Source organism: Fringilla coelebs (genome assembly GCF_963513975.1).
Source record: "Fringilla coelebs genome assembly, chromosome: 1".
NCBI classification, from domain to species: domain Eukaryota; kingdom Metazoa; phylum Chordata; class Aves; order Passeriformes; family Fringillidae; genus Fringilla; species Fringilla coelebs.
The window spans coordinates 110,755,824-110,772,095 of NC_140028.1; the positions used below are offsets into that span (position 1 = coordinate 110,755,824).

A 16,272-nucleotide genomic window follows, 5' to 3' on the forward strand; every position below is an offset into this window, starting at 1 on the left:
CCGGGGCCGGGAGCCGCGCGCGGGTCGCGAGGCGCGGCGCGGGGGGCGGGAGGGGCGGCGCGCGGGGCGGGCGCGGGGCGGCGCGAGGCGCGGGCGGCGCGGGGGACGCGGGCGGGAGGCGGCGGCGGCGGCGGCGGCGGGGTCGGCGATGGCTTTCGAGGCGCTGGCGGAGGCGGCGGAGCGGTGGTGCGCCCGCACGCCCTTCCAGCTCATCGCCGCCGAGGAGACGGAGCGGCGCATGGACTTCTACGCCGAGCCCGGCGTCTCCTTCTACGTGCTTTGCCCGGAGGCCGCCTGCGGCGACAATTTCGTGAGTGCCCCGTGAGGGGATCGGGGGTCACGGGCGTGCGGGGCACCCCCCGCGCGTCTGCGTGGCCGCGCGGGGAGTCCTCGCGCCGCTCCGGGACGCTCCGTCCGTGAGGATCCCCGGAGCCCGGCGGGAGCACCCGAGGGGGAGCGCCGGGGGGGGCGGAGGACGGGGCCGTGCCCGGGAGGGAGGGATGCGGTGATGGAGGGCGGCGGGGCCGGGGGGATCCTCCCACAATCTGCAAAATGGAGTCCGCTGCCGGTGGGGGGCGGCCCCGCGGGCAGGGACACCCCACCCCCCCCCCCTTCCCCATCACCCGGCCCGGGGTGGCTGCGGGCTCCGGGCGGGCCGGGGAGGAGCGGTGCGGTCCCCCCAGCCTGCCCCGCGCCCCGCGGGGGTTGCAGCTGCCGCTTTCCCCCGCGGCCCCTCCATCCTCCCGGAGTGCCGGGGCTGGGGCACGGTGTGGGGACGGGAGGACTGGTAGGGCTGTCACGGCAAATGGAGAATGGGCAGGAATAAAATGGAGTCAGGATGACAGGAGGGCCGCGCCCCCCCCGCCGCTCCCCGGGCCCGCCGCGGGGTCCGTGCAGGTGCCGGCCAGGTGCCCCCGCCCCGCCGCCCCTCGCGGAGTTCAGCGCCGAGTTTGTGCGGAAAAGGCACCGGCACCACAAGCCCTGTCTTTGGGAAGGGTCGGAGGGGTGCTTTTCCCCTCGGCCAGACCCTCTCGGTGGTGAGCAGAAGTGCAGGAGGAGTCACGGAAAAGCGGCGCCTCGCCACGGGGTTTGTAAGCTGCCAAGTGCCAGTTAACTTCAATGAAAGGATTTTGGTTTGCTTATTTTAACAAAACAGCTCCTAGCACCATTATTGTAGGAATGTTGTAGGTTCTTCCTTTCACGAAGCAAGTTTCATCCCTCCGCTTGCTTGACAAATGTTCACTAATTCCCTTTCCAACAGGTAAGTGGGGAGCGAGCCCATTTGACAGATGGGTCTGTGGAAACAAAGAGCAGTGGAGTGACTTCTCCAGAAGCACAGATCCCAGCGAGCCGGACATTTATTTATTTATTGTGTCGAGTAGATGGTCATGCTGAATTATGAAAGAAGATGTCTGGAGTTTAGTTATGCATCTGTCCAGGGATTCGTGAGACGTTCAGATGTAACAGTGGGGTATCTCAGGATGTGGATTCTCTGAGTCCTCTGTGGGAATAGCTCTGCACATCTGTCTTCCCAGCACCTCTGAGTCTGTCAGACCCCAGTGCTCATTGCTCTCCGGAGATGCCTGTACCCAGAAGGCGCCGTGCCTGCTGCACTCCTAAACAGGAATATGCATGAATCCAGGGCAGCACTAGGCTAAAACTGAGGTTGAACATTAATGATATTGGGAATTGCAAGGAAAGTCCATTTATTTTTTTTAGACATGTATTGTTTCATTGTTTCTTTATATGCTGCTCAATAATTGAGTGAACTCTTTCATACAAAGTCTAGTCAACTTCAAAAAAAATCTTAGGCAGCTTCAGACGCTATTCCAATGCTGGGCTTTTTTTTTTTTTTTTTTTTTGCATTTGAAATCACATTTTCCCTTTGTTTTTTTGAAAATATTTTCATTCCAGGGTTGGTGTGGGAAGAACTCCCTGGAGTAAAATGGAGCAAAGGGCCAACTCCTGTCAAATCTGGAACATAAGAAGTGGAAACTAGGAATGATGTTTTCTTCTGTTATTTCTAACCTTATTAGTTGAGGCACTTTTTGTAATGCTAATACTTTTAAGACAGGCAGATAGGTGTCATTCTTAATTCTTTTTCTTTAAAGAGATGGTGTTTCTTTAATATGATTAAGACCCACTAATGATTAGATTCTCCAGCATCCTGTTTCCTTCTCCCAGTGCACTGTGGGACTTAATTTCTGCTCCCAGCTTGATTATCTTGGTTTTTTGCAGTCACTTTTCCTTTTTTTTTTATTGTTCCAGATTATAACTTTGCTTTCTGTGTGCAATCACAGGCTAAAGTTTATTTTAAGGAGGCTTAATACAAGCCAAGGGACTGATTATCATTTGTGCTTTAAAGCCTTGTTGCATGGCTCCTTTAACACAGTGTGGAGTGTGAAAGTGAGTAAATATAAACAGAATTCACAGTGACACACTTCACAGCCTTCTTGCACCCTGTGCCTCTTATAAAGGAGCCTCAAATTTAATAAGCATCTGATGCCTGGTATTCTTGTTCTTTCTTCACGTCGTCATTTCAATTTCATAATGATGTGACTTAAAAAGCTATGTAGGAGGTGCCAGAGAATTCCATGATAACCCACTTGTAAGGAGGAAATGATGAGCATGATGAACTTAAAAGGAAAGAGGAGAGGAGAAAAACTTGGAAAGGTTGCCAAGATGCAATCTGGGGGAGAAAAACACTGAATTTTGTCTAACATCAGACATCCCAGATCATAACAATCTGATACTTTTCATTTCCTGAAAAGATATCTTTAGGCTAGGCTTTTAACATGCTAGAGATGCAGGAGACCCATGTAGATGCTTATTGGCATTTTCAGTACCACCTGGACACTGAAACTCCAAATCAGCATTTTAGATAGCTGAACAATGTACTATTCAGCTCCTGATGTTCCTGAGGTTCTTGAGAAATTAATTGGACTTGGGTAGCCATAATCAAGGAGAGTGAGGGTTGTGATGCTGTTCCTTACAGTCTGTCATTTGTTTTGTCACCATATCATGTTATTACTGGTATTCAAAGTAACTAAATGAAATAAATATAAAAATAAATAAAAATATGATGCCGTCTTGCTGCAAGATTTCCTGAAAATATTTCAGGAAATAAATAAAAATGTGATGCCATATTGCTGCAAGATTTCCTGAAAATATTTCAAAACAAAGTCAGTGGATCTGAATATTTTATGCAAGTCAAATTATCCCCATAAATAAAAAGTTTTGCTGTCATGCACAACAAGTGGTCTGCTTAGAAAAAGGTGGACCAGCAAGTAATTCTGTCATCCAGCCACAGTGAGTCATCTAAAGGTGTGAGGGAAAGCAAACCCCTCCAGATACAACCCTATTGATTTCCTCAGCTATGTGCTGTGTGTGGATGCTGAACTAAATAATTCAACCATGGTCTTAGGTGGAAATTAGTGGCTGTGTGCTTTTGTAGTGACCCAAAGCAACAGTGAGCAAAACTGGGCAAGCTTGGAAAACAACTACTCTGATGATGGCGTTAATATTTTTTTAATTGTACAGCCACAACCAAGCACTGTGCTCCACCAGTTTGCCAGCACCCACCTTCTCCCACTGCAGACAAATCCACAGGCATTGGGTTTTCCAGGAAAAGCATCTCTGTTTATGCAGCCTTACTGAACTTACTAAGCAGGAGCTGAATCCTGAAATTATGTTTGTTTTTATTTTGAAAGGCTGAAATTCCTTTTGCAGGTTACTCTGGAGATGGGTGAGTCAGTGCTGAGAGGGTTCCTGCGCTGCCTGGGTGCAGCACTGAACCACCACAGAGAGCTGTAGATGCAGCTGAACCGACAGGCATCACAGCCCCGGTCTTTATTATGGTTGAGGTTTTTGAGGGAGAAGATTAAATCAGCCCATTTCCAAATGAGATGTGTGCACTAATGGCACATGAAACTTTTCGTAATGCATTTGTTGCTACAGTCAGCATTTTAAATCCTCTGCAGATGGGGAGATTTTTTGAATTGTTACTTGCTAATTGTCCTAGGATGCCATGCAAACAAATCTCCTCAAAAGCTCAATGATCAGGTTATTTTCTTAGGTTTTCCTCTTGTGTTAGGTCATCTTCCTCTGCCTACTGCTGGTGAATTCACGCTGGTGTCTAAAATGTGGTGCAGCTTGAAAAGAGATTGTAAAAACATGATAGGACTACATGGGGTTAACTTGCCCTGGGGAACGAACCAGCAATGATTTATTAAAGGGCAGGGCCTGATTTTCATTTATGTGGAAGCTCCTGTGTATAGCTCTGGTAGTCAAAAGAAGCCACAATTTAAACAAGAATGAGGATCTCAGCAGTCATAATGGTTTTATATATATAAACAATTGCAACAGGTTTGGCACGAGCCAGGAGTTGCCAAGCTGCAACATTCAGCTCTGAAGTTTAGGAGTAATAAAGCAGTTATTGCTAACCCCAAGTATGAAGAAATCTTGGACCAGACCGCCAAAACCTTCTCCAAAGACTGTTTTTAAAATGTGATTTGGAAGTGTTCGTTTGGTGTTTTGAAGAGGGCTCATTTCAGTTCACTTCATGTATGTTCTGCCTTTTTAGGCCATAGGAATCACAAAGTGCAGACTTTTTTTCTGCCTTTTTTTTTTTTTGTTGTAAACAGAAGCTGAGATTTAGTTGTATATTTATAGGATTACAAGGCCCATGACTCTTAAGATGGCATGAAGCATCATGAGATTTGTGGTATGTTCTTTTGGCAAGACTGTAAAGAACTTATTTTTATTGCCAGAATGGTTAAGACATGACTCTGATTATATGGAAAGAGCAGAACCTACTCAGTGATGCGGGGCTCTTTTCATAACAAAACATTTCACTATGTTTATGCTTGTAAAGTGCAACAAGCAGCAAAGAAGATGTAGGTCAAGTGAGGTTCATAGCAAACCAGTTACAGGTTTTATTTAAAGGTGCAGTTCAGGTGATGTTAAGTACTGTTTTCTTCCGTTAAGTACAAAACTGCATCCCTGGCAGGTACTCACTGCTGAAGAGGAAGGCATATGCAAGTCTTATGCCAGGGATTGAAACATCTGTCGTTTTGAGTCTTTCCCTGAATGTTAGTTAAGCTTTGGAAAGATCCTCCTCTTCCTTGTTTAAGCATAACTTGCTGTTTATAGCAAGTAAAAAGGCACTCTGGGGAAAAGAGCTGCTGTGCAAAAAGAGAGGTACAAGAGTCTCAAACCAATTTGGCAGTATTGCACTTCTCTGTGTAGCAGGCTGCCTAAGACAGTCCCATGCACCAAGTTTTCAAACAGAAGGAGTTTAAGATGATGCATTAGTTTGTGCCCTTGGGCACAGGAAGCATTGTTGTCTGGGTGCTCCCTCCATTGCCTGTCATCTCTGTTTCAAACAACCTCCTAGCAGCAGAATAAACATCAGTTTTGAGAGGCTTTGAGTGTAAGGCTGGGGAACCAGCATCTCCAGGAGGGTCTCGAGTGGGTTTAAATGTGCCTGCCTGGGAAGAGAAGATTGTGTTCCAGGAGGAGTAAATCTCAAGACAGGGTGGGAGGCTCAAAGTGTCAGGATGCTGTGAGTGCCCAAACGTCTCTCATTGGCTCTGTGTCTAGCCTGCAGGCAGATTTTGCATCTTTTCTTCTGCATCGAGAGAATTACACATCAAATTCCACCTCCAGGGTCGCATCATATTTGCACTAATGCCAGAAGACAAAGAGATGCTTTAGCTCTTCCTGAGGGCTTCACTGCAGCAGATGATGCAGAAAAAGAGAAAACCCAACACGACTTCAGGTCTGAGCAGGGCTGATATTGAACAAAAGCACCTTTATAGGTAAAATGTGTGTGCGCCAAGTGCGTGTACACTTCATGGCTGGTGCAACCATGAGGCATTTCTGCTTCTGGATTGACTTCCCTGTTTTCTGATGCATCGTGTTAATAAAATCCAGGTTCCTCCTCAGAAACATGGCTTCTGAAAGAGCCTGCAATGCCTGTCCCCAGGGCGGGCCTGAACTGCGGGAGGCTCGGTGTACTTTGGCAGATGTTTACAACATGTCACCTTATAAAATCACATGGAAACATTGGCGTGAATTCCTGTTAATGCCTTTCCTTTCTTGTGTTGCTGTTGGCTTTCAGCATGTGTGGAGCGAAAGCGAGGACTGCTTACCTTTTCTGCAGCTTGCACAGGACTACATCTCCTCCTGTGGGAAAAAGACGCTCCATGAAATATTGGAAAAAGTCTTCAAATCCTTCAGACCTGTAAGTGCTTTTTTTGCCCTTCTAAACATTGACAGTTAGCTGTGACTTTTAATAGGACAGCACTGGATAGAGCAAGCTGTTTTTTCTTCTCCAGAGATTTACATCTCCATTTAGCTGCCTGGGTACAGGAGTGTTAGCACATAAGCTAGCATCAGGCAATTGGAAATTGTTTCTTGGAAGTCAGCTGCCTTTTTATTTCCATCTCTGTGCTTGAGAGGATGAGATTCCTGTGTGGGATGACAGGCCAACTGATGTGTCAGCTGGTGGCAGCGGGCAGGGGCTTGCATCCTGCTGATACAGCTCTGACTCCAAGGAACGGGATACGAGTCAGCGCCACGGGACTTTGTGGCAGAGTTGTTTCCTGGCACTGGAATTGGAGAGTTTTGCAAGGATATCAACAGCAAGAGTAAACCTCTGGGAAACTGGAAGTGCGGTCTCTCCTCAAGGTAGTTTATTTTATGATTGGGGTTTTTTTTCCCCCAAGTGATGCAGATTTTGCTATTAGGATGGTTGCCACTTGGTGTTTGCACACACTGGTTTGGTCACTGCTTGAGAAGAAGTTGGAAGAGAAGATGGGTTTTGTGGGGAGGGAGCCTGTATTTTCCCGTTTTGCTGCTACTCAGCTTTCTCCGTCCTTGTTTAACACTAAGGTTTGTGCCAAAGCCAGGATTTCATCAGGGTAAGGTGGCCGTTGTCCTTCATTTCTGCCAAATACTCTTTTTGCATGTTTAGGGCTGACTTAGGGCTTGGTGCAAAGCAGGGAAAGGTTTGTAGCGAGAGCCATTCGCTTGTCATGTCCATGAGAAAGTTCACTAATGGATGTTTTTATACTCAGCTTTCCCCTCCTGTCTTTTTCTGGCTGACTAGTTGAGAAGACTGGAAATGTATCCCAAGTATTTAGTGTGAAAGGGAGGGCCTGGAGCACCAATATGAAAACACTGGCCCTCCCTGTGTTACACCCTAGCACAGATCACCACAGCTGGTCTTCATAAAAGAGCATCGTTTTAAAGAATCCTTTGAGAGGCTAGAAATAAATAGAACAGATGCACACTTTTCTTAGAAAGGGCTGGAAATCTGATCTGTCACTACAGCTGCTTGTAATTGTAAAAACATGCAAAAAATATAATTATGTTTTCCGGAACAATATTGGGCTCTAAGCTCTTCATAGCTGTCCTGCTCAGGGAAGCTGTGCCTTTGATGAGTAACTTCCATTGGTTAACTAAGGAGAACTTAAAAAAGACTTAATTAAATTGGTGCAAATTACTTATTTCATTTAAACCACATTTATTCCAGCAGAATTTAAGTTACTGAGAAATTGACTTCAGTCAAAGCAAGTTGAGCTACTCTTCAGAATAAAAAGGTTGAAAGCAAGGGGAACCATTATGCTCATGTATCCTGAGCCCTTCATTAATACATCACATTTCACTTCATGATTCCCACAGCTGACCATATAAAATGAGGTTGAACTAGAATGTGTCTTTTCCAAAGACACCGGCTCTTGATGTAGTCTTCAGGTGACTTAAAGGATAGAACACTGCCAGGCACTTTTTCTTCTCATGGCTAGTTACAGTGCCCTGAATAACTCTTTTGTTTACAATCTGCATTTTCCTAGTTTTGCTTCCTAGCTGTTGAATTTCATTTTGCTTTTGTTTGCACAAAAATGGTGTCCACAGTTGCCAGAAACCTTTTTCAGACTGTAATCAAGTACCTCTTCATTTTCTGGTGGTTGTACCACAGATATTAAGTTTCTCAGATTCTCCTTTCACCCAGTATTGAGAGATTTGCATCAGCATAAGGGTTTATCATTTGAGGTATGGCTGTGTGTAGACAAGTCTAATTAAGGAATGTATTGACTTTTTTTCCTAATAGTAACTATTTAAAATAGCACATACATGGGAGGAAAGATTTTAAGAGTTGAACGGTGTTACAGTAGATGTATGGAAACAGTACTTTGCACCCTCAGGCCTTTGCCAGAACAAAACCACTTTTCCTTGAGATTGGGAAATTATTTCTTTGGCATCACTTCATAGTGTCTCCTGTTCTTTCTGAACTGGACCCATTTTACTAATGAGACCACCTTACTGTCAGCTTCAAGGCAATAGCGCATTTGCAGGGCATTTCTTCCTCTCTATACCAGCAAATCAGCTGACAGAGACCAGTCTGGCAAACTCCAGTGTGAAAAATGGCAGTTCAGGAAGAAACTGCAACTGAAGGTCAGACTGGGCTTTTCTGAAGTATCTTGTGGCTCTGGCTCTCAGTCTGGGTCACTGGGGACCAGGTTTTTAGCAGGTTCTTACTAAGCACTGTAAAGCACCTCCTGAAAGTCTTTTCCATTTTGGTATACCCAGTAGACATCTGTGATTATTAGACAGTTTTGAAATTCTTTGTTGGGGTCCTTTGAAGGGGCATATTTAGAAGAAAACAGTGGCAGTGCATCTGCAGCTTTCCATGCCGTTTTGCACAGCATGAGCATCTGCCTTCCCGTAACTGAGAGCTCCAAAACCAACTTTTTCTGGTAACTCAGCTCAGCCCTGCTCTGCACATTCATGATAACAGCCCTGTCTTCATGAGCTTGCCCTGGGGCTGTGGAGTGGGGAGGGACTGGCTTCTCATGCTGCTGGGCCCTGTGTTTTGGAGACAGTGAGAATATGAATGCCCAGCAGTTGGCATCCCTCTCAGTGAGAGACAGAGAATTCCCTCTGCTCACCAGTCTTCCCTGGGCACAGAAGCAATGAGGGTGATCTAGGTCTGCTCACTGTCTCCCACTGCTCTCAGGCATCTCTCCCTAATGTTTTATGTGCCTAAACACAGTGCCAAGCAGGATATTTAATTAGATGAGGCTTTTAAAAAGTGCTGGTTTGCCTGCAACAACACCTCTCAAGGTGTTTTTTTTACTGAAGGTGGCAAGGGGCATGTTGTCTCTACCCATTACTGCCTTCCTGGGTCAGTTTGCACAAAACTTTGTGATTTGTCTTATTATCCACTTCTTCAGGGAGCATCCAGAAGTGCCAGACACCACAAAGGTACATGATATCAAGCAATAGCACTGAGCTCAAATACTGTTATTTGCCTCAGAGCATCCCATCTCCTGTGTTTTGGTTTCTCTGGTGTCAGAGGTGCCATGCTCTGGTGCTAGGAGGTGCCCATGCTGGTGCTTTCAAGCATATCTGTCTGGAGACATTGTCCTTCCTACAGGGATTCAACAGAACTCTGTTATCTCTACTGTAGCATTACATGGACTGCTAAAGTTCAGTCTTGTACATGGTTTGTTTTTCAGTGTGCTTGTGTGCCAGCTTTTGGTAGGAGATGGTGTGACTCTGCTTCCATGAGTTAGTAATGGCGAGGTTATTTGTAAAATCAGGGCACTTTGAAAGGGTTAAGAAAGACAAATATAAGAAATGCCTGAAGGACATCACACCAACTGGCAAAGTTTGTAGGAAACCAAGGCATGAGTCATACAATTCAGCAGCAGATTCCAGGGGTCCTACACTGAGCTCATCTTCAGCCTGGAAAGCCTACATCTAAAGTGGAGAGTCAGCAGTGTAAAAGCCATTTATTCCATATTCACTGTATTCATGCATGTCCCATGACCTCTCCTTTACCTCCAGATGGGTAGTTTGGCCAGCAGAAATAAATAGCTGTCATTCAGGCAATGCTGCTGGTTGTTACCCTCCCTCCTTTCCTCCTCACTATGCCCCTGACCTCCTAGCCATGCATCCCTGCCTGGCAGTTTTGTTCCCCTTGGCTTTTCTGCTGGTGAGTTAGCTCTCTCTTTCTACAACACTTTTGTATTTTATGTCTTTACTCCTTGTTTTCCTCTGCAGTTAAGTCCTTTCAAGTCTGCAGCATAGCTGATACTTCAAAATATGTAGCAGCTATGAACTAGAAGCAGAAACTAGCGTGTGGGAAAGAAGATAAGGGCCATCTTCATCATCTTACTTTGTCCTTACCTTTTGTATACCCTCCTTCCGGTATACCTGTTTTGTCCCAATGTTTGTAGAGCTCCCTGTGCTTTGGACCCTGATCCTCCCTTCACGTGTTGAAAGTGTGGGCTGATTTGTCACTGCAGTCCAGAGAGCAATAAGGGGTTAACAGCAGTGAGGGGCCACCATAATCCTGTGGGAAGCAACAGGATATGACACCTAAAGCAAGACCTGCATGGCTGAGATCCTTGGTGGCTTGGAGGGTCATAAAGTGTTTGCGAGAGAATAAAACTGCTTCTCCCTTGGAGAAGAATCCCGTCCCACCCCACCCCTATTCTTCCTCTGTAAAACCACTAAAGTCTACAACACCACTCTGATTTACACTGCTCCCTCTGATTTACACTGCTCCGGGGGAAGAGGAGCTGGATTTCCTGATGGCAAAGAGAGAGGGGATGTGTGAAAAGCAGGATGTACTCCCCATCCTTTGGGATTGTGTGTGTGTTTGGAGTTTTTGTGGTTCACGTTGTGTTTTCCATGCTAATTTTGCAGTACAGTATCCCATAAAATTAAGATTCGTGTGACTCATTTCCTTGCAAATCAAAGAGGAATTATGACCAGAGGTGGGGAAAAAAATGCAATCAAAATGCCAGGTGATACAAACAGGAGTACAAGACTCACATCTAATTTGAATATACCAGATTAGTTTATCAAAAAAATTGCGTATTTTAATTTTAGCTTCAACACAAAATAAAACCCCCGCATCCTGAAAATGAACTGAGCAGTTCATGTTCGTTTGAACATTTGATTTGAAAAATATGTACGCAGAGGAAAAATTACTTTTGTTCTGCTTGGAAAACAGAAACGTTTTCCATGTGGCGTCTCTCCGTAAGTATTTTTAAAATGTGAAGGAGGGGATTTAGTCAGCAAATTCTCCTTCCATTTCCCTGCCAAAGAAAGCCTGTAACAAAAATCTGATTTTCTCCCAGTGACAGTGGGGAATACAAGCTTCATTGCACCCAGAAGCTAATTCTATGCCTTGTGTTTATGTCCACTGAATAATTTTGAATGTCGGTCACAGACTGAATTAGTTTAAGTCCCTGAAAATGTGCCTCATTGCAGCCTTCTCATTTCCGTGCTCTCACCTAGAGTGTCACCCTCCTCACGAGGGCTTTGCCTCTTTCAAGAGCTAACAGCTGCATCACTCTCCAAAGAGGGTGTTACATGCATCTGTGCTGTTCTTCCAGCCGTGGCAAGCTAAATACATGGTATTCTCAGTAATGCCGGGCCTATGATTTTGCTTTGTGGCTATTAATAGCTGTTAGTGGAGGAATCTGAGGTTTCCACAACAGATGCATTATTTTGACTGTTATTTGATTTATCTGTCTTCCTGACTTCTGTTGGCGTGGCAACCTTTTGGGGGAGAGAGGAGAAGTTCAAACATGGCTGTTAGCTCTTCTTCCTGTGCTGAAGAGGTGACATTGCAGTGGTCAGAGCCATCAGGTGGAGGCATCCAAACATTGTCCGAGCAAGATGGACTGGCAATTCCTGGCAAGCCCAAATCTAATTTGCAGAAGTTTAAAGGGACAGCATTTCAATGGAATGCACAGTAATTCTTACTGCAAGAGCTTCTTCACACAGCAGGCAAGACTTTATCTGGTGTGATGGAGTGAAGGCTTCAAGAAGAGCATTTGACATGACGGGTTCTTTGGGCTTTTAGGGACTCCTTGCCTATTCCACACTAGGCAGTCCTTCACGAGGATGTTTTCTTCTTTGCTTTTATAGGGCTGATGAAAAACAAACTTAAACCAAGACAACTACTGCTACAGTATTATCATGGTTCTTTCTGAAGTTAAACCACTGCCAAGTCTAAACACTCAACAATTCATTATGTGACCTCAGGGAAGAATGTGAAGCTTTTTCCAAGTGCTTTGTTTTGGTTTTATTTATCTTCCGGTCTCTGAGTGCTTAATTTGGTGTGAGGATGCATTTTCAAATCTTTCTTTATCCCGTGAGGGAGAGAAAGAGAATCAAGATCATTATGCAGTACTGTTATTCCAGGGTTTGAGGTTTTTAAGAAGTGCACGTAGGATTTGTGTGAAGATTTGCAGCAAAGCTGCACGAATGGGTAATTCACTGTTACACAGTATTTTCTCTTCTTTGTAGTTACTTGGGCTTCCAGATGTTGATGATGATGCATTTGAAGAATATAACGCAGATGTGGAAGAAGAGGAGCCAGAAGCCGATCACCAACAGATGGGTGTCAGTCAGCAGTGATTTTCTGAGAAGCTATAAAAAAAATCGGAAGCCTTTGGTACCAGGTGGGGTCAGGTGGTCCCACGTTAGCCTGTTTGAATTAGCACATCACAAGGGGATATCTGGCTGCCAAGATAAAAGTTTTACAAAAAATGGTTTTTAAAAAAATAATAATAATCCGTGATGAGCTTTGCTAAGAAGTGACCTGAATTTTGCTCCTGCTTCAGTGGGTTTTCTATGGAATTGTCTTGGTAGCATTCTGCCGTTATCAGTCTAGAAGTAGTTTTGTCGCTGACTTGTCTCTTCGATTTGTGTTCGGGAGTAGTGTTTGCTGACATGAATGTAGAGTACTGAGAATGTAGGAGGCGTGTGGGGAGGGTGCTGAGTCCTCACCCATGACCTTTCCAAGGAAACCAGCGCAGAGAGCAAACACCACCTGCGCTTTTCTTTTTAGTTCAACAGCTATAGGGTTTTGACAAAGTACCAAACATGGAGAGACTTCTCCTGAAAAACAGTAGTTTAGTAGTGGTTGGTGCTGCAGAAGTGCATATGAAGGCTTAACAAAAATAATGGGATGTAGGAAATCCAGGGGGTGTCAGACATATTGATGTCATTTCACTGACACCTGAGTTTCCAAGTGCTGAGTTAATACCTGGGAGTAACTGGCACCAGCAGCACACATTATAACCAATCCTGGTACTTCGACACCATGTGATCCAAAGGCAAGTGCTGCTTTCTTACAAATCAAGTAAAAAATAGCTGTCGCCTGCCCCACTTCTGCATGACAACTAACTTTAAGTTTTGCTGGTTTTGATACACTGCTAAATTATTACTCAAACCTTGTGGCATTGTGCATTAGAATCATGGAATCATAGAATATGCTGAGTTGGAAGACACCCATCAGGATCCTCGAGTCCAACTCTTGGCCCTGCGCAGGGCACCCTAAGAGTCACACCATGTGCCTGAGAATGTTGTCCAAACGCTTCTTGAACTCTGTCAGGTTTGTGCTGTGACCACTTCTCTGGGGAGCCTGTTCAGGTGCCCAGCCACCCCTCTGGGTGAGGAACCTTTCCTGATAACCAACCTAAACCTCCCCTGATAGTTTCAGGCCATTCTCTTGGGTCCTGTCACTGGTCATGAGAGTGAAGAGACGTGTAGCTTCCCCTCCTCTTCCCCTCCTGAGGATGCTGAAGACCATAATGAGGTCACCTCTCAGTCTCCTCCAGGCTGAACAAACCAAGTGGCCTCAGCCACTCGTCACCAAGCTTTCCTTCCAGACCCTTTACCATCCTTGTTGCCCTCCTCTGGACACTCTCTAATAGTTAAATGTCTTCTTTACATTGTGGCTCCCAAAGCTGCCCCCAGCACTTAAGATGAGGCTGCCCCAGTGCAGAGCAGAACGGACCAGAGCAGGACAGTTCCCTCCCTTGCCTGGCTGGCCATGCCATCCCTGATACCCCCCAGGACACACTTGGCCCTCCTGGCTGCCAGGGCACTGCTGACTCCCATTCAACTTGCCATCGGTCAGGACCCCTGGGCCCTTTCCACAGTGCTTCTCTCCAGCCTCTCATTCCCCAGTCTGTCTGTACTTCCAGGGTTGTCCTGTCCCAGGTGCAGAATCCAGCGCTTGCCCCTGCTAAACTTCACACAGTTGGCGATCGCCCATCTCTCTAATTTGTCGAAGTCTCTCTGCTCTCTAGAGAGTTGACAGCTCCTCCCAATTTAGTGTCATCAGCAAACTTACTTAGTATTCCTTCAAGTCCTGTATCCTGGTTGTTAATGAGATGTTGAAGAGCGCAGGGCCAAGGATGGAGATCACCAGTCTGATGTCACCCCATTCACTGTAACCCTTTGTGCCCAGCCTATGAACCAGTTACTGACCCATCCCATGACATGTTTATCCAGCTGTGTGCTGGACATTTTGGTCAGAAGGATACTTTAGATACAGTATCAAAAGCTTTACTGAACTCCAAATATATGACATCAGCTTGCTTCCCTTGATCAGCCAGGTGGATTACCTTGTCATAAAAGGAAGTCAGGTTTGACAAGCAGGACTTTGCCTTCATGAAGCCATGCTGGCTGTGACCAGTGACTGAATTGTACTCCAGGTGTTTTTATATACCTTCCAGAATAATATTTTCCATGATTTTACTGGGCACTGAAGTGAATCTTCCTTGAGCGCAACTTGAATGCAACTTAACACTGAAGCCATAAGGGTATCAACCGGCACCTGGCTCTTAAAATTATGCTGGACCTCTTCCTGGGCCTTTGAGCAAGTCTGGGCATGTACACCTTATTGGAGGGGAGCTAAAATACTGCTTCAGCAGATATAAAATCTAGTGAGGTTTTACTTATCAGGGGACTTGCTCCCTAAGGGGTTTGGCAAGGCTCTTAGTATGAAGGAGAAGATGACCCCTCATACTTTTTACCTGTTTTACATAGTTCCAAGTAACTTGGATGAGTGCCAGACTGTGAAGATGCAGGGTCTCTTTATTTACTTGCCTTTTGTACCGAAAATATAAGAAGCAAAGGTAATTCTGTTGTAATACAGCTGTTTTCCACAATCAAGAATGATGTTTCTAAATTTACTCCTTTTTTTCCAGTTTTTTAAAAATTGTAAAACGAAGGTCACATGCTTCAAAAGCCCTTTTATACAGAATTAGCTTTGTAAAAGCAAAGAGTGAGCGAAGAGAAAATGCTTGGACAATTCCTATAAATAACTCGCATCATTTTGAAAACCCTGTTGTTAATGATGTTTCCTTTTCAATAGATTTTTTAAAGACTCTTTTTCCAGGGTTACTAAAGAGAGCAAGTTTTCTTGATGGTTTACATTTATGATGGCTTGAGAGATGCATAGCACATGATTTTTCCGTCGGAGGCAGTGATCTTCCATAACTGTGATGATGTGTGTTACCGGAGTCTGCACTTTTACCAAAGTGTCTGCAACACTGTAAAAGTCAGAGTCTAAGTATATTAAAAAAAAAAGTGGAAGAAAACCAGAGCTTAATACAACTTTGTACATTCTTTCAGCATGCAGGCATAGACATGGTAGTTGCAGCACCTTTTCTATGGACTAGTGATGTGAGAACTGTGGCAGTTCACTGTATAACACTGTATAGCAGCAATAGGCTTTTTGCTTACTGAAATAAAGTGTAAGACCAGTGGTTTCCACCCCTGCTTTAAGCCCCTAAATTTTTTTTTCCTCTCCAGCTAGAACAGATGCTACAACCTTAAACAGAGCATTCCTTTGGAAGAACCACTCTCTTCATAGCATCCAACCCTTGTGGTGTGGCTCACACAAGTAGATCTTATGGGGCTGATTTTCCTCTGCTCTACTGTAGCGCAAGCGAGCAATTTACAGTTGTGCAAGCTGGAGCCAAAGTCCTGCTGTTCAGGTTTGCTGGGCATTTCACCCATTTGTTTGAGGGGCAGGTGGCTGGCACCAATGTGCAGGTGCAGGCGCCCCACACACACCTGCACAGTGAGCTAGGCTGCGAGCCTGGCCTGACCGGCACACAGCCCTCTGCCTTTTACAGACAGGCAGGCTTCCAGCTGGATTGGTCCCACAACCTGGCTCAGTGTGTGGCTGCACAGGGTGCTGGCACAGCAGAGGGGAGGGTGCAGGGTGGACATGGGTAGTAGCTGAGGGCCTGCTGCTAAATGCACCTTGCACAGTGTCAGGGGCCTGTGGCAGAGATGTGGACTGGCCAAAATGCTGTGAGGGATTGACTCCACAAGGTTCAGTGGGAACTGAGTGCTGGTGGCAGCAGGATAGGCAGGAATTCATGAAATGAGGAAAGACTAAGATCCAGTGCTTGTGGTTGCATGTAGGTTGTAACGTGCACTGCACTC

The 16,272-nt window shown here is 45.6% G+C and overlaps 1 protein-coding gene across 1 annotated transcript; it reads left to right on the forward strand.

The window, feature by feature from the left end:
* The first annotated feature begins 128 nt into the window (after positions 1–128).
* On the forward strand, positions 129–12,943 carry MTURN (maturin, neural progenitor differentiation regulator homolog). Its single transcript, XM_084209289.1, has 3 exons — positions 129–310; positions 6,122–6,244; positions 12,331–12,943. Exons 1-3 carry the CDS (start codon positions 149–151, stop codon positions 12,439–12,441), a joined length of 396 nt encoding a protein of 131 aa, XP_084065415.1. The 5' UTR covers positions 129–148; the 3' UTR covers positions 12,442–12,943.
* The last annotated feature ends 3,329 nt before the right edge of the window (positions 12,944–16,272 follow it).